The sequence below is a fragment of the Pholis gunnellus genome, assembly GCF_910591455.1.
Source record: "Pholis gunnellus genome assembly, chromosome: 5".
NCBI lineage: Eukaryota > Metazoa > Chordata > Actinopteri > Perciformes > Pholidae > Pholis > Pholis gunnellus.
In genome coordinates this window covers 3661647-3689004 of record NC_136531.1, presented here as the reverse complement: position 1 = coordinate 3689004, position 27358 = coordinate 3661647, and the positions used below count along the sequence as shown (strand labels likewise).

Below are 27358 nucleotides of genomic sequence, written 5' to 3'. Positions count from 1 at the left end.
AAACACTCACACTGAAGCAAGTTTCATTTCTGTTCACTTGTGTTCGAATGACGAGAGGAGAGGAGGGGAGGGGAGAGGAGAGGAGGGGAGCTGCCTCCCCTGATCCTCGTTCATGAGTTCAAAACATATCTGAATAAATGTATTCTAGGATTATGAAACAGCAGCCTCGTGTTGATGTTATTTAGCCTTTCTGAGGCTGTCGCACGGTTGAATTAAACCTATTTTAGTTCAGATCTACGGTGTTATTTAATCAGAGTTGGTTTGATGTAGTTTTCTTAACTTTTGACAGCCATGCTAGCTGTCCCCCCCCTGCTGTCAGTCTGTTCTGCTAAGCTAAGCTAAGCTAATCACCTCCAGGCTCCAGCACCGAGCAGACGACAGAGAGGTATAAACCTACCCCCCCCCAAAAAAAAAAACCCGTCAAACTCCTCCTGCAACACGTTATCCAGCCAACAAACTCACTCAAGAGTCCAGAAATATCACGTCAACTATCAGGTCTTCAGTAGCAGCAACGACAGATGCACACATGCAACAAGAGGACAGAGGGGGAACACTTCCTGTTCACTTCTTCACCCCAACACTGAAACGTCCAGAAAATATCCGTAGTAGAACTGAATGTGTGCTCCTCAAGGAGTCACTGCGGATAACCACGTTTTCAGACGGACAACTGAACGCCTCTCAGTGTGTACTGGCTTTGACTCGCTTATCAACACACACACACACACACACACACACACACACACACACACACACACACACACACACACACACACACACACACACACACACACACACACACACACACACACACACACACACACACACACACACCTGTAGTTTCAGTGACTGTTAAAGAAAACACCAAATTAGGTTTTGTTTGGAGCAAACTGACGACTTCAGTCTGATCAGTGTAAATGTGTATATATATATATATATATATACACACACATATATATATATATATATATATATGTGTGTGTATATATATGTGCGTGTGTGTGTATGTGTGCTATGACAGCATAAAGTTGACCCCCATGTCCCACATACATACATACATTACATACATACATTAAGCCACATGTCCCTGTGTAAACACCCATTCCACTAGTCCTACAGCTACGATGAGGAAACAAAGAGCGGAGGTGAAGAAGAGGAGGAGGAGGAGGAGGAGCGGTGAGAAAGCAGAGAAAGGCCTCGTTCCCTTTGCCGGCTGTGGAAAGCTGGAGCGGTTAGCTGAGTTTGAACGCGGTTGTGCTCTGTGGCGCCTGAGTGAACTGTGCAGTTTCTGGCAGTTTAGTGTTTTCCTGTTTCAAAATAAAACAATAAAAAAAAGGGCAAAACTTTAGAAGTGAAGAGCAAGAGAGAGAGAGAAAAAGAAAAGAAAACACATGGGTTGAAAAAAATACGAGAGACTGCAACGATGAGAGGAATGATACAGACTCGTCCATTCTCGTCCTTCTTCCTGTAGACAGTGACCTCGTTGCCATGGGATTGGGGGAATGTGCGCCGCCATGGCAAATGTATGAGAAAGAAAAATTTAGTTTTTTTTTTGTAGTTTTTTTTCTGAGTGGACCACGAGCCATGCACTTATTCTCAACTAAGAATGACTCACAACCCCGAACACCCCGCCCCCCCCCACCCCACCCCACCCCGCCCAGAAAAAAACCAAACCAAAACACCCTGTCGGTATGATACGAAACATCTGCACACGTAAGGCAACATTTTTGGTTTTTTGTTCCCTAAAACGGCTCTTCCAAACCAAGTGCAAAAAGTCAAAAAGAAGAAGAAGAAGAAGAAAAAAAAAGGGCAGAAAAAAAATTCTAATAAAAAATGAACGCAACCCGGGTCGACAACTTAATACTGACGGAAAAAATAAATAACAAAAACATTGCCTTCTGCAGTAAATAGCGCTGAAAATGTAGGAGACTTATTTTTTAGTGTGGGGAGACCGGCTGGAGTCTATTCCCACTGTGCAAAAACCTCTTTTAAAGTCCCTAAAAAGACTTCTCCCCGTCTGTGAGGAGGCAGAGAAGGAGAAAAAGAGGGGAGACTGGTATTTCTTTCTTTTTTTTTTCCTAAAATGGCTACGTGTTTTCCTCAGAATGGCCACGGATGGGGACGATACTTGCTGGCTGGGCCCGGAGCGCTCACTCCCGCCCGCTGGCTGAGTAGGAGAACTGTGGGAAATGAGGCCTTCGCTCGTTGTCCGCCGCGTCCATCCCGTCCTCGTCGTCTGCAGAGAGAACATCAAACATTAAACCGGCTTCAACGCGTATGTCGGGTGGTTTTAGCCTCGTTCGTCCATCTAGCTCGACTACAGTCGACGTCCTTGAAGATGAAGCATCATGACTTCCCCTGATTTTTATCTATTGCCACCTGCAGGTTAAAAACATCCGCTTTCACACTTGATTGAAGAACAACTACTTGAGATTAACAACACAGAGTATTAAAAACTGTGTTAAGTTGATATACAGAGTAAAATGAAATACTCGGCAGTAAACAAACACAGATCTGGGGTCTGACGGGAGACCGGCAGCCGCGTCCCGATGCGTCCGACCGGTTCACAAGGCGAGCTTACATTTCTCCGGCGGAGTGATGGTGATGGTCTGTGCTGTGAACTCCTCGTCGAAGTAGCGCGTGTCCGTTTCCGAGCTGACCTGGGGCTGGAAAGGCGGGACCAGCTGGAACAAGACAGGAAGGAGAAGGTGACGAGTGTGAGTGACGTGACAAGTGTGAACGCTGAGCGCGTTGTGTACGTGTCCATTAAATGAGCACCAGCGTTATCTTTGGGAGGTTGTTGTTAATAAACGCAGAGACGTTACCGTTACTACTGCCGTTACATCGGTTTCTACTTGTTCAGGCACCTCTGTGTTATTTGGTGCCAATGATGGAAAGTCAATTTACTCAAGTATTGTGTTTTAAAAAAGGTACGATGAGCAGGATTTGCCAGTTGCGGTTTGTAAACAATATTTTTGTCTGTACATTGTTGTTTTTTTTAGGGAAAATCCTACAAAGTATAAGTGCAATTTGAAGGTACTTCTACTTTACTTGAGTATTTCTATTTTATACCACTTTATACTTTTACTCCACTTTATTTGAGACTTATTGTTACTTTGCAAAATCAGATAAATAATAAAAATGATGTATTATTTTAAATTTGGTAAATGAGCTCCACCAGTTATAATATAATAATAATAATAATATAATACATATTCTGATATGAGCCATTCGGCATAATGAGTTCTTTTACTTTTGGTACTTTAAAGTATATTTTGATGCCGATACTTGTTGTACTTTTTACTTGTAATAGAGTATGTCTACAGTGTTGTATTGTTACTTTCACTTTAGTAAAAGGTCCGAGTACTCTACTGTTCAGGGCCAGAAAAATAACTAAAAGAAACCATATACGACTCAATAAGGTGCAATGTGTAACACATCTGGGTGAAAGCAGTGAATGACTAAAACACATTATTTTCTAAATATTTAATGTAACATGCGGCAAAGAACGACACATTCATGAGACGCTCACAGTCGAGTGTGTGTGTGTGTGTGTGTGTGTGTGTGAGAAGAGGACCTGGTGGTGTTTGTACTGCTTTATGTTGCTGAAATGAGGTAATTTTGTTCTTTTGTGTTCTATTTTGGACCCAACACATCCCAGTCAGGCTTCTTTCGTGAAGAAGAAAAGAAAATGAGGTAACCCTGATACCAGAATATCTCAGGTACGCTGTTTGAATAAATTACGGGATGACGTCTCGGCAGCTAAATCCTGCTCTCACCTTCTTGTCGTAGACGTCCTGCCAGTCGACTGCGTTAAAGAAACTGTGTCGCATGATCTCCTTAGCGTCATCCGGTCCGCCGCCCAGCCTGTCAGAAAAGAGAAGAAGACGACGACGACGTCGAAAGTCAAGACATCAAACCGCTGCTCTTACAAAGTCTCCATCAATGGACCCAGAATATCCACCTGCTACGGATCCCAAAATAACTCGGCGGGGTGAACGAGTTCGCTCTGTGAAGCTGCAGTAGCCTCTTTTCACCGGCTTCTTCACTTGAGACAGAAAAAAACGCCTCCGGGACAATCAGACGGGGGATATTAACAGCAGCCACCAGCCAAATGGATGAGGCAGTTGTTCACTGAATACCAGTCATCACTAAAGGAGGTTTAGTTCTTAACGTGTTTAAAGAGTGAGATGAATCGGTGTAGTTCTGGGACGTAAAGGACAAACCGTCCTGTGAATAAGAAACAGGATCCTGAAAAGTGAAAGGGCCACAGAGGGTGGTGGATTTCCTAAACTTCTTTTCTTCCAGCTACACCATTTCTGTTCATATTTGTGTAAGAGTGCATGTGTGGAGAGTATTTTAAATCTGAGCAGGATGGATTATATATCCAATCAGGCGTGGGAACAACTCGGGATCCCCCCCGGAGCTGGAGAGGAGGGAACAGATTATTCACACCCAGAAACCCAGCCAACGATGAAAAGACGGATGAATGTCTGTCACTGGTCTTAAACCTGACGGACTCGGTATAGTTTTCACTCCCGTGCTACAATTGTTTTCCCCTGTATGTGAAGCAAATCAAATTAGACCTTCAGCTGCATCGTTATCCACGGGCTCTTGGTTATAAAGGTGATACTGCCTTTTTGAAATTCATCTCATATACGAGGCAATCTCATTTCTTCCTTTATTGCATCGCCATTTACTCTGGAAGGGTAATAGAAATAGGTTTACTTAGACCAGAAATATGCATACAAGCCTCATGGTTGAGCAGCTATTCTTGATTCATTTTGGGTTGTTTTAGGCGTCCCCCCCCGCCCCTGAGGGATAGGGCTTAACAGGATCTGTGATAGTTACAAACACAACACATAGTGCTACTAGTAATTAAAAACTAAACTAATTAAGCCTCCAGTCAAAGTCAGAAAACCACTGAATGAAGCTCAGAGGGGTCAGTGAGTCTACCGGTTCACAGCTCAGTGGTGGCTCAGGAGCTCATCTACGGCGGGTGACACGTCTGCGTTACGGAGGTCAACCACGTCTGTCACGGTGACAATGTCGGACATGTAATCTCATTACATCCACACTCTCTCATCACTTCCTGTCAGCTCCCTGTTGTAACTGTATCTAATGAGAAATGAGCAAAATAAAATCCCCAGAATCTTTCACACTCAAGGCATTACGCAGCTCTTTATTGTGAAAGCCTGGCGACGGTGTGTTCATCTCCACATTATTTATATGTGTGTGTGTGTGTGTGTGTGTGTGTGTGTGTGTGTGTGTGTGTGTGTGTGTGTGTGTGTGTGTGTGTGTGTGTGTGTGTACCGTTTGTTGGGGTCCTTGATGAGCAGCCCTGACAGCAACGACTTGGCGTCGGCCGACAGGGTTCGCGGGAACTTGATCTCCTCCATGAGGATGAGCTCGAACAGCTTCTCGTGGTCCTGGTTGTAGAACGGCAGGCGGCCGCACATCATCTCGTACGTCACCACGCCCAAACCCCACCAGTCCACCGCCCGCCCGTAGTCGTTGTCCTCCAGCACCTGATGACGTACAATATGATTTAACCGCCGTTGTATCTGTATTTCTATTCAAATTACAGTTAGAAGCTGAGAAACGGGGGAAAACACTTAAAACATATCACACATTCATTGCGTGATATTGCACACAATCAGCTGTTATATTGATGCGTTTCTTCTTTCCTTCAATAATAACTATTTAAACAAATTCAGACAACAAATGTATTAATTAAATGATTTAAACTTCCATGTAGGCGATGTACCCACAGTGTTTGAAACATGAAGCCATTACAGAAATACCTGAAACCTGCATTCTCTCTAATGTCCACCAGGGGGCGACTCCTCTGGTTGTATAGAAGTCTATGAGAAAATGACTACTTCTCTCTTGATTTATTACCTCAGTAAACATTGTAAACATGAGTTGATGGTCTCAATCTCTAGTTTCAAGTCTTCTTCAACACAGCATGATGTTCAAACTCGAGGCTTCAAAACATCAGTCCACAAACCAACGGGTGACGCCACAGTGACTACGTCCACTTCTTACATACGGTCTATGGTTGCATGAAAGGAGAGAATACCGTTGGAACTTGTTTTCAAGTTCGGAAAAGCTTCAGTGACCCTCGATCATTGTTGAACCACAACGGTGCAACTGGGCTCTAGATATTGAGTTAGTCCGCTTCTCTACCGTCTACTCGGCATTCAGACTGAAGAAGTTTGCTAAAGGCTGTATTATTGTGAAACACTTGATACTGAAACAGGACGCTATTCCTATTTAAATCTGGATCTTTGTCTCTTTTTGCCCTGAAAGTTGTCAGTGAGGTTGAACCATTGTACAGCGTTTTTGTTCTCCATGTACAAAACAAACCTTTCATACTAAATATTTGTAAAGAGGAACTCTGTACAACCTAAAAGCATGAAAGACCATTTAAGGATGTAGAGCAGTCTTCTCAGACATCCGGCATATTTTAATTCATCACATATTTCTGCCCTTGACATATCCGCTTTCACATCCTCCTAATGGGAAAATAACTTTCAAAACCTCCACAAAGAGCCACATTAGGAGAAGTGAAAGTAGTGACTGACATTCTACTTCGCTGTGAACAAAACATTTAGCTGCCATTAGAGGAACATGTTCGGGTACTTCCACAAGTTGAGCCCCAGTGGTTTGCCGCTTGGTGACAAACAAAAACGCGGTTTCATCATACGGGAGAAAAACAGACGACCGCTCAGTTTTTAAGCCTGAAACGAGAACCTTTCTTCGTCTTATTTCTCTGCGCTGCATGTTCCATCAACTCTGAAACCCAAATGATCTTATTTTTAAGTGGTGTGAACTCTGACCTCAGGAGCCAGGTACTCTGGTGTTCCACAGAAGGTCTTCATGGTGGCAGTGTCGGTGATGCCTTCTTTGCAGAGGCCAAAGTCTGTGATCTTGATGTGGCCGTCTTTGTCCAACATGAGGTTCTCCAGCTGATGAAGACGACGAGAGGAATTAAAAACACGTGCACGCTGTGGTTGGGTTTCTGCACGTTTTCCACATGTTTAACTGATAACCGTAAACCCAGACCAGGTGTAGCTCACCTTCAGATCCCGATAGACGATCTTGGCAGAATGTAGGTAGTCTAGAGCGGAGACGATCTCGGCGCCGTAGAAACGAGTGCGGTCCTCCGAAAATACTCTTTCTCTTGACAAATGGAAAAACAGCTGCCAAAGAAAAAAGAATAAACAAGTTCAAACACCACAGACGTTCTCCGTTGTGTTCAGTTGAGTCATCCAGTGAACGACCAGTAATCAAGACCAGGATCACTGAAGGAGGAACCCGGGAGAGGCTGAGATGGAGCGGACGGGAACAGTTGTGGACTCACCGATCGTTAAAGACCGCTGAAGTGTGTGTGTGTGTGTGTGTGTGTGTGTGTGTGTGTGTGTCTGAGCAAAGGAATTTACTTTTGCATTATATCAGAAATAAAGGATTGTCTGAAGGATTCTTTAGGTAAATAAATTAAGCAATACAAAAAGTAAAACACAGTGAAAAACATATTTAGAGAGAGACTGTATATGTGTATATTTGTTTAACCATTGATTAAAAATCAACACTGTGTTAATAAAACATAACATCGCTGTACACAACTGTATCAATATTACTCTTTGGAAAAAGCTTTTTGTAATGTTCATTTGATTCAATGTTCATGCTTGTGTTGTGTTCGTTAAACTCAGTTTGTAATACATTAAAGTGTCTCAGACCTGAGTAAATTAATGAATATATTTTGCATCTCTTTGGTGGCATTAATGCCTTGCAATTTATAACTTGATACCGTCACCAACAAACAGACACTCCCAGTCCTAGAATGAGAGCAGTGAAGCTCTTTGAATCCCACCGTCATCGTTCTTCAAGAACTCTTGAAATAACTTCCATGTTGGAATAAGACAGAACATCTGCCAGCATCAAAAAACATTTTCTTTTTAGGGAGAGTCCTTGATGTCTCACCTCTCCTCCGTTGACGTACTCCATTACAAAGCACAGCCGATCCTTCGTCTGGAACGAGTACTTCAGAGACTGCAACACAATATATTCACATTCTTTAAACTCAGCAAAGCCCAGCGGTTTGTTTTAAAACACATTTCGGAACAGAAGCTCTGTGGTCTGAATTCAGTGCATCCTTCCTTCCTTTAAACATTCATCAAAAGAGGCTGACGGGCCAATGCTCCCTCTACATATTTATTTATTCCAACACAATCATTTGCATGCAATCTACCTGCTGATACTCACAGTTAGGAATGGATGCCGAGTGTTTTTTAATACCCTACTTTCGGTGAGTGTGTGAGCGACTTCATCCTGTGAACAAAACAAAAAAAAGGACGAAGGAGATGGTGATTAGTCGGGAGACAAAAGGTTGAGGATGTGATTGGCAGAGAGGCGTGTGAACACCACGCCAACGCCAGAATCAAACCAACCTGCTTCTGATCTTTCTAAACATGGACACCCTAGACTAACTGTTACGTACCAAATATTTGACCCTGGAGGTGATGCATGCATTTGTAATTATTTCTTTACACATACAGTCCTGTTGGATCTTTTTAAAGTAACCAAAAAAAACATGCGTTACAGACAACAAAGTAACAGATAAAATGTGATAAAAAGGGACCTTGGCTATGATGACTTCCTTCTTGAGGATCTTCATGGCGTAGTAGGTGCCACTGGCCTTCTCCCTCACCAGAATGACTTTCCCAAAAGTGCCTTTGCCCAGAAGCTTCAGATAGTCAAAGTCATTCATTGTCTGCACAAAGAAACAAGAGGGGATGGCGTGAAGAAGCCGGTTCTTCACCATTCTAATGCACTCACTTCATCTATTTCACAATAGGCTTTAGGAGCAGGAGCGTCGTCGTCGTGTCGCCGCTCTGCTCACACCATCACCTTTCGTTTGTAGTGGCCGATGGAGGTGTCCATCTCCTCCTCGTTGACGTTCTCGATCTGGGAGGTGGGGCTGCTCAGGATGCCCTCCTCCTCCTGTTTGGCCAGAGACTCGGCTACCATCTGGATGGCCTCGGCCCACTCGTCCCTGCAGGTCACAACGACGACAACAACAGGTTAAAACACCAGCAGGCAGCAGCACTCTGGTTTTTGGTTCATTGTTCTCTGAATGAAATGAACAGTGAGATGTGAGAGCCAACGGAGGGTCCGATCCGACACAAGACATCCACCCTCCTAAAAAACCAACTAAGCATCAGGTAACACGTCCTGATCTATACATCGATACATCTATACATACATATCTATATTGTGTTGTGGAATGAGAACCCTTCAAAACATGGCGTCCAGACTCGCCCCCCCCTCCCCCCTGTTTCCTGTCTTTCTTCTCACTGAGTTGACTCCTGTTGTCTTGTGAGGCCAATTTGACACAACAACTGGTTCATATTTCTTTCATTTCATTCATATCTGTGAGTCTTCTCCCATATCTTTTTTTAATACATTTTTATTTCTATTTTTCAGCACGTTAGCGAGTAGCCGTTAAGATGTGTTTGACAGCGGCGTATCTGCATTAAGAAAATACAACATGCAAGTTTCCTTTGATTTATTTCTGTATTATTTTTCTTTAATATCTGTAAAGAATCTGGATGCGATTCAGGTTGCTGCTCCTCACCCTCATCACATGTAAACGAGGTGTGTTTTACAGGCTAAAACCAAAACCAACAGACGCAATGTTCAGGAGCATAAAGTCTCCACAACGGTCATCTTCTGGATTATATTCTCCATACGTTGCACAAAGATTCTCTATTCTTCATACTGTCGATTGTATAAAGTCTTTATTCTGCAGCTTCCTGCACAAAACTACAAAGCTCTCATTTTAAACACAGATATATTGACTGATTGCAGTACTTGCTTTTATCTTTTATGTTTATTGTTATTCAACAAAACACAAAAAGGCAAATTTCCTTGTATGTGTAAACCTAAAATTATTAAACTGGTTTTGAGTGAGGACATCATTTAGAATCCTTTGATCTTAAAATAGTAATGATCGACGGGTGGACATTATCTCAGAAATAACAGAAGCCAGTAGTTTCCCAGATATTTTAAGATGTTTTTTTAATTTATCAGCTAGATCGCCTTATTTCTCCCCGTGTTAAATTTAGCCAGATTAAAAGAAACAACAACAGATAGCTGCGGAGGAGAAGGAGACCGACGGCTCACCTCTCATCAGGAGTGTCGACGTGAAACGTCCTCTCGATGACCGTGGTCCACTGCAGACAGCGGATGATGAAGGTGTTTGGCTTGGGCCGCTCCGTCTTCATCAGCTGACATTCTGGGAAGTCACACACAGAGAGATCGATGTTCAGCCGTTTGCGTACATATTTCTTCCTTCGGCGTATGAAATACGCGGCCGAGGCCCTCTGCTCGCGTGTCTTACTTGCTACGGAGAAGTTGTTGAGCGGGTAGGCCAGGTCAGAGTCCTGCGGTTTGTCCTTGTAGCCGATGAAAGAGCCGTCCGTCTTCAGCAGAAAGTAGCGCGGTCGCCAGTTCTTGATGTACTCACCTGCGGGGGGGGGGGAGAGGGGGTAGGTGACACCAACAGGTTACATCCTGCTGCACTCACATGTGTTTACAGCTGGAAGCAGCGGAGTCTGGGCTTCTTGCGTCACAATCACTGTAATTCTGTGATGAACGTGGAGGAAACGTGGCTCTGCATTGCCGGTGTTCGTCTGACGATGAGACTGAACTCATTATTCAGTCTGACAAGTTCATGTTCAATGTTTTCTGTCTTTTAGGGGGCGTTGTTCCCTCAAGAGTCAGCAGTGACTGAAATCTAGTTTTTACCTCGTCAACGAGTATGATGTTTTACTTTATGCTACGAGACATGAGCGAATTAATCAGTCAACGCCGGGACTGAGCATCTCCGCCTTGCAGTGAACCAATGACTCAGAAACACAGTCAGACAGAGTTCACAGAGTCACAGGCTTCCTGGATCATTAGCGTAACGCCTCGGAGAAACGAGGCGTATCGGAGGAGAAGACACGGATCTGCATTTTGCAAGTTAGGCATCACTACTTAAAAAAAACAATCGCAAAGACCTGTTGGTTTCAGTAGCAAAGATGTACAGTATATATGAGAATCAGAGAGAAATGGGTGCAGTTCATTTGGTTAAAAAAACCGTTATGTCCGGGCCAAACTTCCAGAGAAAACAAATGTTTTCCACAGCACTGTTCTGTAAATTTTACAACAAAACTCCAAAACTAATTCCAACATATTCATAGACACACACACACACACACACACACACACACACACACAAATGGGAACATTTCTAAAGATGTAAATTTGATGAACAGAGAAGAACTGAGAAAGAAATATGGTGATGTGACATTTTAAATGATCTTTCTTCCTCACTTGACTTATGATTCCTTTTGGCCAGAATAGGCTTAAACAACACTGCTAGGACGCCGTTCACACACGGGATGCGGCCCACTTTGCCCAGGCAGCCAATCAAATTGTGCAAGAGGCGGGCTTTCCTAATTTACTACTGCCTTCCTGTTTTGATGCCGGTGGTAACAGATCTCGGTGTGATCAGCACCACTCGGGTGAGACGATTGCAGGAGGAGGATTTTTTGACATTTCTTGACATCATTTCATGACATCTTCCACAATGCCTGTTAAGCATTTCAAAATATAGATTTTTCACAAGATCACAGGGTCAGATTTGACATGAATGAAAGAAACAGTGAACGTTTCACAGCAGGCGTCTCGTTGAAAGCCACGTCAGGAATGTCACGGTGCAGTGAACAGAACAGGAAGGACCCGAACGCAGAGTCAACGAAGATGTGTTAATAGATCGGAGAGTCGTACATGTTAAAAACAAAAAGGCAGGCGGGTGCAGACAATCATATCTGACGAAGAACAAAGGAAACGGAGGTGGTATAAATAGTGACAGACTAACAAGGGAAGTGAGAGCAGGTGAGCAGGAGGTGAGGTGAGCGTCATCAGGGGTCGACTTTAAGAGAAGAAGAGAAAACTCACACCTGCTTTAGAGAACCACTCATCAGTCTGAACTAACTACTTTTGGTTTTCTGTTATAATATTTTACTATAATAACAATAATATTTGTATTCAACTCTCTCTGAAACGCCAAACACACATTAGGAACCATTGCTCATAGCCAGAGTTGAACCACAAACCTTTACAGGCAAAACAAGCTAGCAAGCACGGCAACTTCAGCAAACCAAACATGCTAACAGATGTAAAAATGTTCAACCGTTTGAAACCGGTTGAAAAAAAAGCAACGTTATGTAACGTAATCCGACCTGAACGTGCTGCCATGTGACGTGATGTGGTGGTGCGTTCACACAACATAACCGACTGCAACATAAACTACAATATGAACATTAATATGATCCTGAACATAACTTAACCCTTTCAGGTGGAGATGTAGTTCACTCTCAGCTAAAGGAAAATCATTTTCCAGGACATTTTCTCCACGACGCGGGAAGCCTGAACTTCCAGCTGAAGAGGAAATCTTGTGATGTCAAATACGACACAGAGCTGGTTCTTATTCAGCAGCCATGACGTTTGTGACCGTTGAGTCATATTAGCACCAGAGCTAACGAAGAAGGAGAAGCCGGCGCTGGAACCAAAGTGTGTTTGTGTCAGTGATAGAAGGCCTCGGCATCTTTCCAACAGATCGAACTCTGACAAAGCTCTCCTCACTATTCTCACACGCCCGATGACTCGCACAGCTTCAGAACAACAGTGTGATGAGGAAGCATGACCGCGACACAAAAGCTGGTGAGCAGCAGAGGAAGAGAAAGTCAACATGCAGTCACACCTACGTGACCAAACTATTGGTAAACGTAGAAACTAAGGCTGCTAGTGATCCTTTCCTTCTACGTCAACACGTCTATCAAAGATTATTTGATTAAATTGTCTTTGAAGATAAAATCGGGTCCCTGATTTGATTAAGCTCAAGAATGCACGAGCAACAGAAAACACATTCATGCCACTGGCTTCAGCGAGTCACCTGAACGACAGCGAGCGACTGTAACATGTAAGAAGGACCTACGAGTGTAAATGACACAGATATATGAAATGCTTTGAAATATATCGTCTCTTCAACATGTTTGTTTCAGGAAGTACGTCACATTAAAGAGCTCTATCGTGACTTAACATTCAGTTCATCACAGTTACTGAGGCTCATTTAGTTGAAACAGATCAGTTTGTGAATACAAAGAAACTGAAACCGCTTAAACAACCGAGTCTCCACCGACAAAAACTCTGTGATCGAGAACAATAACGCTGCTCCACATTCAACATTTACGACGGCTTTTGTTTCCACAGTTTACAAACCGCCCTGAACTGTGCGTGAACTGTGCGTTTTGAACTTAAACGGCCCAGAGAGCCGTTTGGGGCCGTTTTCTCCGGGAGGGCCGCTAGGACTGAATTATAAGAGCACACAGAGGTGCAATAAACAAAACAGGGACTTGTGGGGGCCGGAGAGGAAGGAACCAGAGTGTTAGGTCATCCTCTGTAAGCTTATAGTGCCACATAGAAACTTCCCCCTGCCTGGCAGCCACACACACACACACACACACACACACACACACACACACACACACACACACACACACACACACACGCACACACGCACACACGCACACGCACACTAAATCACTGTGGGAAATAACACACCAGCCAAGTGCAGCTCAGACTGGGCTGCAGCCCTGCAAAGCCAGCCGGCTCTGCTCGCCGTCTGGCAGGTAAACAACCATTGTTTGGAGGGGCTGTTCTTCAAACCGAGCAGGGTGGCGTAGGCCACGTTCACACTGAGCTGTAATAAAAACAAATCTTTTATCTGACCGAGGACGGCCGGTGTTTCCAACAACCGAAGAAGCGGGGGTTTTCCTTCATCTTGTGTGTAAGCGTGGACCAGGTTTTTCTCTAACATAATGACCCGGGTCTGGTCCCGTTCCCCTCTTAACTCGCTCTGTGATTGCTCCTTTTGAAAATCAACATAGCCAATCATCAGAGGGAGGTGGTGTTGATGTTGTTTCCGTTTTCAGAAGACTTCTAAATCAGACGAAGTAAAGCTTAACGTGTAAAACACACTTTGAAGAATGAATGAAGGGATTCTGGAATTGGGACCCGTCTAAAATAATAAAAGCTAGTTGTTTTTCATGAATCAAACAATATATTTAAAGAGTCCTGCAACACAGCGGTCTCGGGTTCGATTCCCTCATCAGCTGAAACGCGACACACATCCTCCACCTGAACAACGAAACCAAGGAGTCAGCTCAACGGTTCAAACTAAAAACAGGAAATCAGAGGAATGAAAGAGAACAGCAGCCATCTGTGGCTGAAAATGTTTCATTTAAGACAAACCTAAAGCCAGACGCACCGAGATGCACAAATTCATCCAAACAAGCACAGACGGAGGCGGCGGCCGCGAGCACCAGAGCACATCAGCCGTGTCTCAATCCAACCGTCGGGTTTGCAATAAATCAGCTTCCTCTGTGTGAGACCCGCAGAAAGGAGACGTGACTTCCAGCAGCTGGTTAGCGTCGTTTGTCTCTGTCGACTAATGTGGTGCCGTGTTCACGCTCCCGCTCTAAACCCGTAAATGTCCACACAGACAGTTTAAATACACTGGGATGTATCGTCCACCCTCACACACTGTGTTGACATGATTAGTCGATGTTTTCAGCTTCGGTGCCTCACTCGTCTTTCATAATGTTTGGGCTTCGGTCTGGAGTATTTGGGCTCTGATTTCATGACATTTTATTGACTAAACGATTAATAAAGTCTCGTTGCCTTTCCTGCTTAAGAGGACGTTCTGCTGCCAGCGCTCCACCAACACAGACAATTCTTCATTATCGCATTGTGACAACCAAGCATCCTAATTTTAGACGTTGACTTTAGTGCATAAATAGGCGGTGGGCGAACACTGTGGGCACATATCAGACTTCCATAGTTGGCTTAGAACATTCTATGAGAATATTTGGTTTCTAATATAATCCAATAACTTTTCTTACTTTCTGTCTTACTTTGCATCATCTCTTGGCTCGTATGCGTGTCTATGTACTCACTTTTATACACAATAAAAATGTAACTGAAGCATCCGTCAGCACTCCTCCGTCATCATCGGTTCAATGATACGAGATGTTTACGTCAATATTTACTACATAGATTCAGAATACACCAAAAGAAAGGAGCCACTTTATGGATAAGGACGGTTATTCTACAAATTATATGAAAAGATCAAACCCAACAATGTGTTAATGTCTGAGAATGTCCTAACCTGCCTACACTGGTTCCTTTTGAAGATGCAAATCTAGAAAAAGGAACCAATTCACAAATATTAAGTTCCATTTATTGAGGGGGAAATAGTGCATTTGTAGGGGACGATTATTTAACATTGGGGTTCGGTTAAAGATGAACACGTGAAACCTCCTCACCTCTTTTCTGGACCCAGCCTTCCTTGATGACGTTCTGGTCGCTCATGGTGGCTTCTCCTCGTCACCAGCTCTCCCAGTCCGCCCAGTGTGGTGACGGTGAAGGGACGCTTGTTGTTCGGCTGAAGCTCAGTCAGCCTTCCGTCTGACCGCCGCTTGACCTCCGACCTACAACCTACCTGCGCCTCCTCTCACCTGACCTCAGATCTGTTCTGTTGTTCCCCCACAGTGTCTCTCTATCCTTCTCTCTCTCTTTCCCACAATCACTTTCTCTTCCCTCCTCTCGCCCCGCCGACCCAACCCGACTTTCTCCTCACCTCCTCCTCACCTCTTTTTTGTGTGTTTTTCACTCCCCTCTTTCTGTCCCTCCCTCCTTCCCTCTCTTAACTCTGTTTCTTTTCCTCACTCCCTCGCCCTCTCAAACTTCTTCTTCTTCTTCTTCTTCTTCTTCTTCTTCTTCTTCGTTCAGGCGCTCCAGCGGTGAGTCAGCCTGGAAGGAAACGGAGGCAGAGAAAGGAGAGAGGGGGTCAGTGGATAGTTTCCTTCACACAGCAAACACAGCAGGCCGCCACTTATTGTTCAGAGCCTTAGACACACTTCCTGTCTCCTTACATCCTTGCTCCTTGCCTCCTCACACGTTGTCCTTCCTTTGTCCCCTACGTTTCTTTCCTTCCTTGTCTCTATCAGTATTTCCCCAACTCCTCTTGTCCCTCCTTCCCTCCCGCCCTACTTTTCCTACCTTTTCACACTCCTTGCCCCCTCACTCTCCTCCTCTTCCCCTTCCTCTGTTCCCTCCTATCTCCTTCCTTCCATCGACCCTTTCCTAACTACTACTACTCCAACTTTTTCACCTCTTCTCCATCCTTACAGCCTTTGTTCCCTTCCAGCCTTAACAACTCCTCTCCCTCCCCCTTTCCTTTATTCTCTCAGTCCTTCACTAACTCTCTTTTACCTCCTCATCCCTTGTTCACTCTTTCCTCAAATAAAGCTCCCTCCCGCAATATCTTCCTTTCTTCACAGGTCCCTACTTTACTTTCCTTACCTGCCTTTCTCCTTCTCCAATTCCTTGCCTCCTCACATGATTCACCCCCTAACATCGTTCCCCAACCTTTTCTCCTCTTCCTTCCCTCCTTCCTTCACTTTTCTTCCCTCCCTTTCTACCTCCTTGCCTCCTCACACTTCCTCCTTCTCACCCCTTTCTTCTTTACCTCGCTCCTTCATCTCTTCTTCCTCATTTCCTTGCCTCCTCACATCATTGCCACCCTCCTCGGTTCCCTCGTTTCTCCTTCTCTCCATTATTCCTTCCCTGACTACTTTTTCACCTCCTCGTCTCCATCCTTCCTTCCTTCATTCCATCCCCTCCACACTAACTCCTCTCACTCCCCTATTTCCTTCCTTCTCTCATCACTCCTTTATGAACGACTTTTACCTCAACGTTTGTTAAACTCTTCTTCACGTTCCTTCCTTCTTTCTCACCCTCCATCCACAACAACGTATCATTCCGCATGGCTTCTCCTTCCTCATAAGTCTGGTACCTCCCTCTCTGCCTTCCTCACAAACTCCTTCTCTCAATCCGTTTATTTTTAAAACAAAAACACCAATACTTGCTGGTTTCAGCCTCTTGAATTCTTTTCTTTAATAATAAATCAAATATTTTGGGCTTTAATCAAACAAATCAAGCGATTCATCACTTTGGGCTTGTTGTGAAAGCTGTTTTTCACGACTTGTTTTGCATTTAATAAACCAAACAACTAATCGATCAATTGAGAAATTGATCTTTAGTGATTTTATGATGTACATTGTGTATATATTAATATTATACATACAGCACATATTTAATGTATTAGTGTTGACCATCGCTTGTGAAGCAGCTCTGCACTTAAACATTACCCAAGCACACACACAACAGCACAACGGTTGCATGGACCTGGACACATTTGCAACATGACATTGTTTCCACCAGCGACACGTTATATTTCATACATGCAAACACACACACACACACACACACACACACACACACACACACACACACACACACACACACACACACACACACACACTTGCAGCCCATGCACGAGCATTCAACAGCAGCTGTTGGTCCACGAGCTCTCCTAATACCCCATCGAGATCGCACACAGGTCAGTTCTTAAAGGTCACATCTTTCAACCAAATGGCTCCTGAATTTGCATACAGACTCCGGTGCTGCTTGATCGAGAGCACCTATCGCTTCACACCTGATCCTCGCCTTTACTGTGAAGCAGCAGCAGGAATGGGACGTACATAGATCCAACTTATCGCCTCTTCAACACTTGTCTGCATCTAGTCGGGACTTTTAATGGAGGCCTAGGACCCGAGTCCGGGAACCACTGTCTCAAAAATGGACAACGCATTTCCACTCAACTCATGCTGCGGACTCGGATCGTCGGTAAGCTGCAGACCAAAAGCACTGAAAGGTTTGTAGCTGAAATTTAACCGGGGACTATTTTACAGGAACCGTAACGGAGGTATATGAGCTGTGGGTTGTGTACCAAAGCAACAAGATGATTCCCCAACATGTTCTGTTTTGGCCTCTTAATAACTATAAGTAGTTCCTCGTATAGGTAGTCATTTATATTCCTTCTTTTATTATTGCTTTGGTATGTGTGACACTAAATATTTATACACTAAGGTACAGTATATCACAAACATGTACCACGATATAGGCAGAGGCAAAATATAAACAATAAAGATTATCAATAAGAAAGGAAAAAAACTATTTCTGGGTCTTTTGGACGTTTTCCTACTTTTTACTTTAACAGCTGCACAACAATTTTCCTTTGGATAAATACAGTTTTATTTCATCTTAAGTGTATCTTTCTGTTACTTTAGAAGTCTTAACTGGAATGATTACACATGTACAGTACATGTTCCGATAAAGGTGAAAAAAAATCAATTAAACTCTTAACTGTCCTTAAAACTCTCTGATACAGTGGGCAATGTGGCTCAAATCAGTATCACATATTCATTTTCATAATAGACTTTCAATATTGATATACAGCACAATATGCCAAATGTGTGCAAAGAGGTTCAAAACAATGAAATATCTTCTACTGTAATGCATTTCATGAAACGCGTAATATGTGAAAACCAAAAACTTAAATTGTGTCAGTTTTTAAGTCGAGCTTTTCAGAATTATCAACACGTCTGTGAGCGATAACGTCAAATTGTCACGATACGATTCTGCTAAAAGACAACAATCACTATATTATCGCCACGCCCTACTTCATGATGAAGTGTTTGTTAAACGTTGTGATGCATATCTATTCCTTACATATGTCACTTTGAAGAACCTCCGTGTTTTGCAGATGCTGTATATAATGCCTTGCCTCTATGACGTAAGAGATCAATGTTTTCCTGATTTTTGTTTTATCTCTCAGCGTATTCATTACAACCTGTTCATACTGTCAATGCTCCTAATACTGTACGTATCCAGCATATCCATGATATTTATTAGACGTTCAGTGTGTACATTACAATGCACTTTACTGCTGTTTTGCACTTCTGGTTGGATGCTAAACTGCATTTGGTTGTTTCATTACTTTACTACTCTGAGCCATGACGATAACGTTGAATCTACTCTAATCATAGAATGGTTTATCTCCTGTTACCGATCATGGGAAAACCTTTATGTCCCACTCCAAGTAGCATTTTACAAGAAATGTAATAATAAAAACGTGTTTTTTTTTAACAACAAATTCTGCCACCCCACAGCATTTCATCCATCTCCTCGAGGTTAGCCTTTCCTGTACAATTTACTACATTTGGGAGTAATAATCACATTTCCAATAATGATTAATGAATCATTATTTGGCATTTGGAGAGGAGGACACTGATGAAACTATTATCCATATTGGATAACCCGGACCACCCGGACCACCCTCTACTGCAGGGACAGACTCATCCAGCTCCGCTGTCACAAGGACAGATACAGGAGATCATTCCTGCACACTGCAATAAGACTTTATAATAAATCACCTCTGGACAAATCAATCACAAGACTATAACGCTCTGTTGTTTGTTTGGTTACATCTTTGCACCACTGTTTAGTTAGATAATTTAATATTATTCTGTTTTATTGTATATATTGTACTTTCTTATACATAATATTTTTTATTGTATACTCTGTTATTTTATTTACCTGTATCATAATGCTGCTGTTGCGAACACATTTCCTATATCTATCCATCTACCTACCCATCCATCCATCCATCCATCCATCCATCCATCATCCATCTGTCTGTCTACCTACTACCTGTCTGTCTATCTATCTATCTATCTATCTATCTATCTATCTATCTATCTATCTATCTATCTATCTATCTATCTATCTATCTATCTATCTATCTCTCTCTCTCTCTCTCTACCTATCCATCCATATATTTATCTATCTCGGCAACCAGCTACAAAGCTACTGAAGACGTTGTGTTCCATGTTCCTTCACTCGCACAGCGAGACACCATCAAAGGAAAGATCCGAGAGGCTGGGAAACAAAACGCGAGCCCTCCAATGACAACAAAAACAATGGCTGACAGGAGCAGCAGCCGTTGTTTATTTCAGAAGCCGGTTCAGAGCTGCGGCCCTTTCGGCTCCACAAACAAAACAAACACTGAAACAACAGCTTTTGTTTTCAAGGGCGTGTGTGTGGTGGTGTCATTATCTTAGTTACATAACAACATCCGCTTTAGCGTGCTCCGTTATATGCAATATATATAAATACATGTCTGGAAGGGACTCTTTCGTACCGACTAGTCGCTGTTAGCAGTGATAAAATAAATAAATAAACCGGCTCCCGGTATGAAATGGTTGTATAAGCCTGTGATGGCCTGTGATGGCTCGGAGGATGGAGGATGAGAACTAGCCAGATGATGCTACCGCTAATGTTAGCCTGCTAGCTGCCTGGCTGGGATTAGCTTAGCTTAGCTTGGCTAAATGACGGAGGAGCCGTGGTGTTATTTTCATGTCTGTATTGAAACAACTCCGGGGGATTTATCGGGTTATTTGAAGGGGTGGGAGACCGGTGGTGGTGGAGGGAGGGGGGAGGTTTTTTTGGGGGGGTGTCGTTCATCACGGAGATGGGCCGAGGCCAGACGGACGGTACCGTTACAGTAACGGTAACGGTGTAACGTACGGTACCGTTACCATTGTGGTGGAGGAGGAAGGGGGTGAGGAGGACAGTAATTGTAATTGTAACGGGACCGTTACAGTACCGTTACTATTACTGGCCCTCCTCTCATCCTCTTCGGCAGCAGCATCCCCGGCGTCCCAGACTGGCTAATGACGAAGCAGCGGCAGCTCGCTAACGGCAGCTAGCTCGCTCGCTAACGGCAGCTAGCTAGCATGCTAACCTCCGCTCCCACCCGCTCCGGGCTCGACACAACCCCCCCGCCCCCCTCAAAAAAAAACGACGACCCCCAACCCCCGCTTCCTCCCTCCATATCCTCTCAATAGTCCAATAAACAACAACAACGCTATAGCATATATCACAATAATGATTTCACCTGGTAGTCGAAGAATGACTCGGATGCCCCCCTCCTCCTCTCCTCTCCTCCTCCTCCTCTCCTCCTCTATGGGCACTGGAGGAGCATCCAATGGAGGAACGTGCCTCACTGGTGACAACAGCAGGAGGACAGCGATGGATCCATAGCCGCTGATGATGTCCAGACACCGTGGAAGCGGTAAAAAAAAGAGGAGGGTTGTTTTTGTGTGTGTGTGTGTGTGTGTCCCCAGACAGACAAGAGACTGCGGCGGCAGACAGACACACGGACAGACAGACAGACCCGCTCGGCTCCTGCTCCCTCCGCAGCTTCCGCCAGGAAACCTCGCTCGGCTCTCCGAAGTCGGCACGTTACGTCACGTTCAGCCAGATCTGACTGGGAAGGACTCCTGGTGCGTTCATGGGCCGTCGGAAACATGGACGGTTCGTGCAGCCGTTGCTCCCGGCCTAAACCTGCTGGGGAAATGTGACGGGATCAGGGAACTGTGGCAGGTGGTGGAAGAAGTATTTAGATCCTTTACTTTAAGTAAAAATACTAATACTGCACGGTGGAAATACTCCACTAAAAGTAAAAGTCCTGTTTTCCACACTGTACTTAAGTGAAAGAGTGTATCAGCCAAATGTTCTAAAAGGATGACAAGTAAAAAGGATAGTGCATTAAAATGTTTGGATTGATTTTACTGCTGCATTAATGTGTGTTGCATTTTACTGCTGTATTTAGAAGTTAATTTTGACTCTTTATCTACAGTAATGATTCATGTAAATGTACATCCCACCACTAGGGCGGATTGTCCCTTTCTTTAAATTAGGGGCTGAAAGTGATATCAGGTCAGGTCTCCTCAGGACCAATCCAATTGGCTTGTTTTGTCCGACCGACAACCCAAAACCAAAACGATATTCAATTTACTGTCATGTAAGACGAAGAATAACAGCTTTCTTAAATGCAGTCAGCAATGAATGTCTAATTGCTTTAGTTTAATCTTTAATCCATTTTCTTACTTACTTTTTATCTGTGTGGATGTTGTTGTTTTTGTATTATTATTCATATTTTTTGTATTTTATATTATATGTTCTAATCTGGGAGATTTCTTATGTTTACGCGTATTGTGTTGAATGTATAAAGTCAATAAACAAAAGCTTAGAAACACGCAAAGTTGAGTATTTATAAATGTATGATGCATGCACAGGAATACAATATCTTTATAGTTTAGAAGGCCACCTGTGCCAGTGCCACGGTCTAAAAACACAGATGACTGACAACTTAGATTTTATACAATGAAACAAAGATTTCAGCTTTGAGTCGAAGAATAATATCAGACCTGCTAAAACTTGATAACCAGAATAAATCCTGACGACTGAAATGAGGAACTTACATACAATGCTCATGAGAATTCCCATGTGTTTGGTTTCACATCTCTGTATGGCTTTTTAAATCGAGACATTTTTGTTGGGCTGCAAACTAATGATTGAAGATCCATTCATTGATAAGATGCAGGTGAAAGCTAGAAATGAACCAGTGCATCACAGTGTGCCATTGGGATCCATTCTGTGGCCCTGTGCTGCATGTCGTCCCCTCTCACTTCCAGTCTATCTTGTCTGTTTATTAAATAAACGCAAAAAGGCCCCAAAAATAAAAAAAAACTTTAAAAATAATGAAAGAATAAATGATTTCTCTTCAAATATTCAGTTTAAAATGCTATAAAAGAGAGACAAAAAACTCATATTTGATAATCTGTTCTGACTTTTTGCCTGAAAATAGATCCACACATTCAATCAATTATAACAACAAAGTTGTAGATCAATTTTCTGACGATCATGTAATGGATTAACCCACAAATCATTTCAGCACTCACACTCTTGTGTGTCTCTTACCATGTCTGTACAGTATGTTCCAATATACTGGGAAGTGGGACTTTACAGGGGGTACGTGAATGCGGCATCCCTCTCCTCATGGCATCCAGGGCTTTTGTCAGTCCCCGGGCTTTTGTTGTCTCTCTCTCTCTGTCTCTCTCTCTCTCTCTGTCTCCCTCTCTCTCTCGCTCTCTCTCTCTCTCTCTCTCTCTCTCTCTCTCTCTCTCTCTCTCTCTCTCTCTCTCTCTCTCTCTCTCTCTGCTGGATTTATGTGATTCAGTTCAGTTATAATTCACTTCTCTTTTAACCCACAGCTGATATCAGTTATAAATATATCCACTGGAGTAAATCTCAAACCAACCATATGGATATTTTTTGCACGTTGATAATTTTAGTTTTCCCCCCAGACTTTTGTACTGTTATCAATTTACTCAGGCTTACCTAAATGTATAGCACCCCCTCCTCCCCAGCCCTCCTGAATGGATGCTTTGTTTGAGGATCCTGGTCCCAGTCTGGCTGCAGGCCTGCATAGACTCGACTGCTGCTGCTGCTGCTTTGCATTAATCAAGTACAGTGTGCGAAATAACAATTCAGTCCCACTTAACAGGTCTGCTCTGAGAGGGTCGGCGATGAAATGAGAGTCTCCACACACAAAAAATAAATCTAAAACATGCAAGTCAACAATATCAAACAAGAATACAACAACATCAATGAAATGTATTAACCATAAGCGATCCCAATGTTGATTAATCACTTCAAAGTAATTCAATTGTTAAGTCGTCACACTTAGTAAAGATTTATTAAGTGTGTTCTCTTTTATATCTTTTAATTTGATATTTTGATTGTTGGTCAGACAAAATAAAGCACTTTAACGATATCTCCTTTTAAGACTAAAAGCCTAATATGATGGGCATTTGACAACATTTTTGATATTTCATAGACGATAAAATAAAAATACGTCAAATGTATATTGATTTCGGTGTTTGGATGTGGAGATTGAAGCAGAGTTGGTGTCCAGATCTCTACACTGTGAGGAGACTAATTTGATTTTGCCCTTTAAGTTCTGACTTCTCATTCTCAGAGTGTTATGTGTGTTCACACCTGACACTTAATGTCCTATATGTCCAACAAGAACAAATAACTGTATTGTGAGTCCCTAAAAGTCAAAAACATCACAGCATAAAGGTGTTGGCCCACACACAACACATAGCGGAAATTATTTTACACTTACAGCTTTATCTGAGGGGAAGCTAAACATGTGCAATTTGTCCTGAGGGTGGCGCCAGAGGAAATATCATGAGATTTACAACAACACACTGTCGCACTCTTTGTGTGTGTGTGTGTGTGTGTGTGTGTGTGTGTGTGTGTGTGTGTGTGTGTGTGTGTGTGTGTGTGTGTGTTACTGTGGTTACTAGTGTCAGTTTGCTCTGATGTCACACTGCAGTGTTGGGTTTCTCTGTCCTCGATCTCCTGCAGAGAGATAATATGAAGAGAAGAGACACTAATATATAAAGAAAAGAGGACAGGACACTCGTGCAGATTGTGTCTCAGGTTACCTTCTCTAAACAAGACTCCAACTGACTCCAGGTCAGCAGCTTGAGGGTATACGTCTCTCTCTCATCTGCAGGTAAGACATGGAGTTCCTTTCAGTTGATGAAGGACGGTGGGACCTATAGGACGCATTTTAGAGCAGAAGTTGTTAATGTCTTTTTTTAAGACAAAAGCTATTGTTATTCAGGTTTTGTCAAGTTGTAAATACACTGAGGCTTGAATTGTTTGTTTCCTCTGATGTTGGAGGAAGTATTCAGATCCTAAGTACTAATACTGTGAAAATACTTGAAAAATTTCCCCTGTGACTGTTACTATTATATATTATACCATTAGATTATTATCACTCATGTATTGATGTAAAAGCAGGATTTTACTGTTGTAGTTGTAAGTGGAGCTCATTTTGGACTAATGATTATTTTAACGATGGATTAATCTGCTGATTGTTTTCTCCATGAATCGATTGATTGTTTGGTTTGTAAAAATAGTGAAAAAAGTGAGAAACGCTGTCACAATTACCCAGAGAACAAACCCTTCACAATGTTGTCCAAACCTCATCATCATTACTAATACATTAACATAATTAACATTATTTAAAGGAAAAGCAAACAAAACATCATATTTTTAAAAAGCTCTTCATATGTTTTGTGTAGAAATATCTCAATTTGTAAAGTAACTCAAGTTAACAGAATAATATAGTGAAGTAAAAAGTACAATATTCATCCCTGTGTGTGTGTGTGTGTGTGTGTGTGTGTGTGTGTGTGTGTGTGTGTGTGTGTGTGTGTGTGTGTGTGTGTGTGTGTGTGTGTCTAATATCTTCTTCTGTGCTGTGACTCGTTTATGTGATCTTGTCACTAGCGGCCTCTAGAGGCCACACAGCTCATTAGAAAACCAAACAATCAATCGATTAATGGAGTAAATAATCAGCAGATCAATCCATAATGAAAATAAGCATAAATTCAAAAGAACATTGATATTAATGCATGAATAATAATCTAATGATACAATATATAATAGTATGACAGTGATGGAAAATATTTATACTTAAAGTACATTTTCCAGATTATAATCACTTATATATACCTATATATATATATATATATATATACCTATATATATATATATATATATATATATACCTTTTTACAGTGTGGTATTAGTACCTTTACTTAAGTAAAGTATCTGAATACATGTAAATGTCCCCACACTTTTATTTATCGATCAGGAAGATATTAAAGGTTAAATACAGAGCTGCATCCGTGTTCCTCCGCAGGAAACTCCCACTAGAGCCGCCGTGGTCTCCGGACTCACCCTCGACCCTCTTTGGACCTGGTCTTGATGTTGACTGGCCTCGTCTGCGATGGCGGGATCTGGTGTTGCTCTGAGGCTGCATGAGTTCCGAGAGCCTCAGGACTCCAGACGGCTCGATGGACCGACCACGTTGATACCGAAGTGAGTGAGTGAGTGAGCAGCATCAGCAATCTAAACGCCCAAATGATATGAAATCCCCGTTTGTGTGCGTATTCTGAGTGAACTTTCTATTCCAGATCGTCTCGCTTGGGGAGAGATGTGCATGGATTATATCCAGGACAGCTGGGTAGAGTCCATACTGTCCACTTAAAAGATTGGTAAGGCTGTGTGTGCAAAGAAGTGCAGTAATGTCTTTTATTTTATTTATTGAAGGCCAATAAAAGTCTGGAACTCACACGAGAATATGAGATTATTATTATGAGATTGTTATTAAGAGATGATACAGAAGGAGCTGAATGTAAAACTTGATTGTTATATATTGTGAGATTTCCTATTTTTTAAGTGAACGGTTTGGCCTGTGACACCACAGTAGAGATCAATATTGAATATTTCCATTGTCTGCTACTTTATACTTGTACTCTACTACATTTATTTGATAGCTTTAGTTACCTTTTTTTTTTTTTTTACATAAAAGCATTTAGTTTGAAATTCTTATATAAGATAATGCAGTACTGTAGTACTAATCTATATACAAAGTATCTCAAATTGGCTCCACATTAACAAACTACAACATTGAAATGCTCTGACGTGAATTTGTTAATGATAACAAGAGAATACTATCATAATCTATGATACTATAACACTTTGAAAGAAGCCATTGTGCGTACTGAGTATTTTTACTATTCATACTTTAAGTACATTTAGCTGATACTACTTCTATAATTTCACTTAAGTCCTGAAAGCTTCCTAGTTCAAAAGGGGAGTCCAAAATGTGAAGGGTTCATCCTCTGGGGATGATAAATGTTGGTAGAAAAATGGCTGCTATTTTCCCCCCCAATATCTGTTGTTTATAGTTGTAATAGCCAAGATAAAGTATAGAAAACAAATGTCTACATGTAGTTGTACTCTGTCTCTCAACACACAGCAGCTACAGTGTTCAGCGCGGACGGTCTCAGTCCCTCAACGAGTCTCTTCAGTCTCCAATCGCTCCGGGTCAAAACTACCAGCAGAGTTTTGACATTCGCACCCTGAGAGCGCTGACTGTCCTCCGTCACCGCCCTGCTGTCCTGGAACAGCGCCCCCCTCAGACGGCCTACCAGGACCAGTTTCAGTCTCCTCTCTTCCCGCAGTAGTTTAGCACAATGTGCTTTCAATGGAAACAGATGCAGACGGAAAAATATTATTCACACCAATAAAACACGGAGGTCATTCAGTGAGGTTTCCAATGTTCAGTGGAGGAAGAAGTATTCAGATCTTATACTTAAGTAAAAGTAGTGGTACCACAGTGTAGAAGGGCTCTTTTACAAGCAAGGGTTCTGCATTCAAAACTTTATTTGATTAGAAGTACATAAGTAATAGCATCAATATACTTAATGTACTTTAAGGGCCAACCTGTTATGCAAAATGACACATTTTAGGATAATAAATATTATATTATTGGGTTATAAATATTGATGCATTAATGTGTTCATCACTTTAATGCTGCAGCTGGTAAAGGTGGAGCTAACGTCATAATAATACA

At 42.5% G+C, this 27358-nt stretch overlaps 1 protein-coding gene across 1 annotated transcript; it reads right to left on the bottom strand.

The window, feature by feature from the left end:
* Positions 1 to 1768: 1768 nt before the first annotated feature.
* akt3b (v-akt murine thymoma viral oncogene homolog 3b) lies at positions 1769 to 21291 on the bottom strand. The gene is made up of 14 exons (XM_079158786.1): positions 20972 to 21291; positions 15435 to 15921; positions 10403 to 10528; positions 10186 to 10297; positions 8911 to 9055; positions 8642 to 8773; positions 8266 to 8331; positions 7984 to 8052; positions 7080 to 7202; positions 6840 to 6968; positions 5311 to 5525; positions 3777 to 3864; positions 2579 to 2681; positions 1769 to 2233 (listed from the first exon to the last, which is right to left on the bottom strand). The coding sequence occupies exons 2-14, from the start codon at positions 15478 to 15480 to the stop codon at positions 2148 to 2150; spliced, it is 1440 nt and encodes a 479-aa protein (XP_079014912.1). The 5' UTR covers positions 15481 to 15921; positions 20972 to 21291; the 3' UTR covers positions 1769 to 2147.
* Positions 21292 to 27358: the final 6067 nt, after the last annotated feature.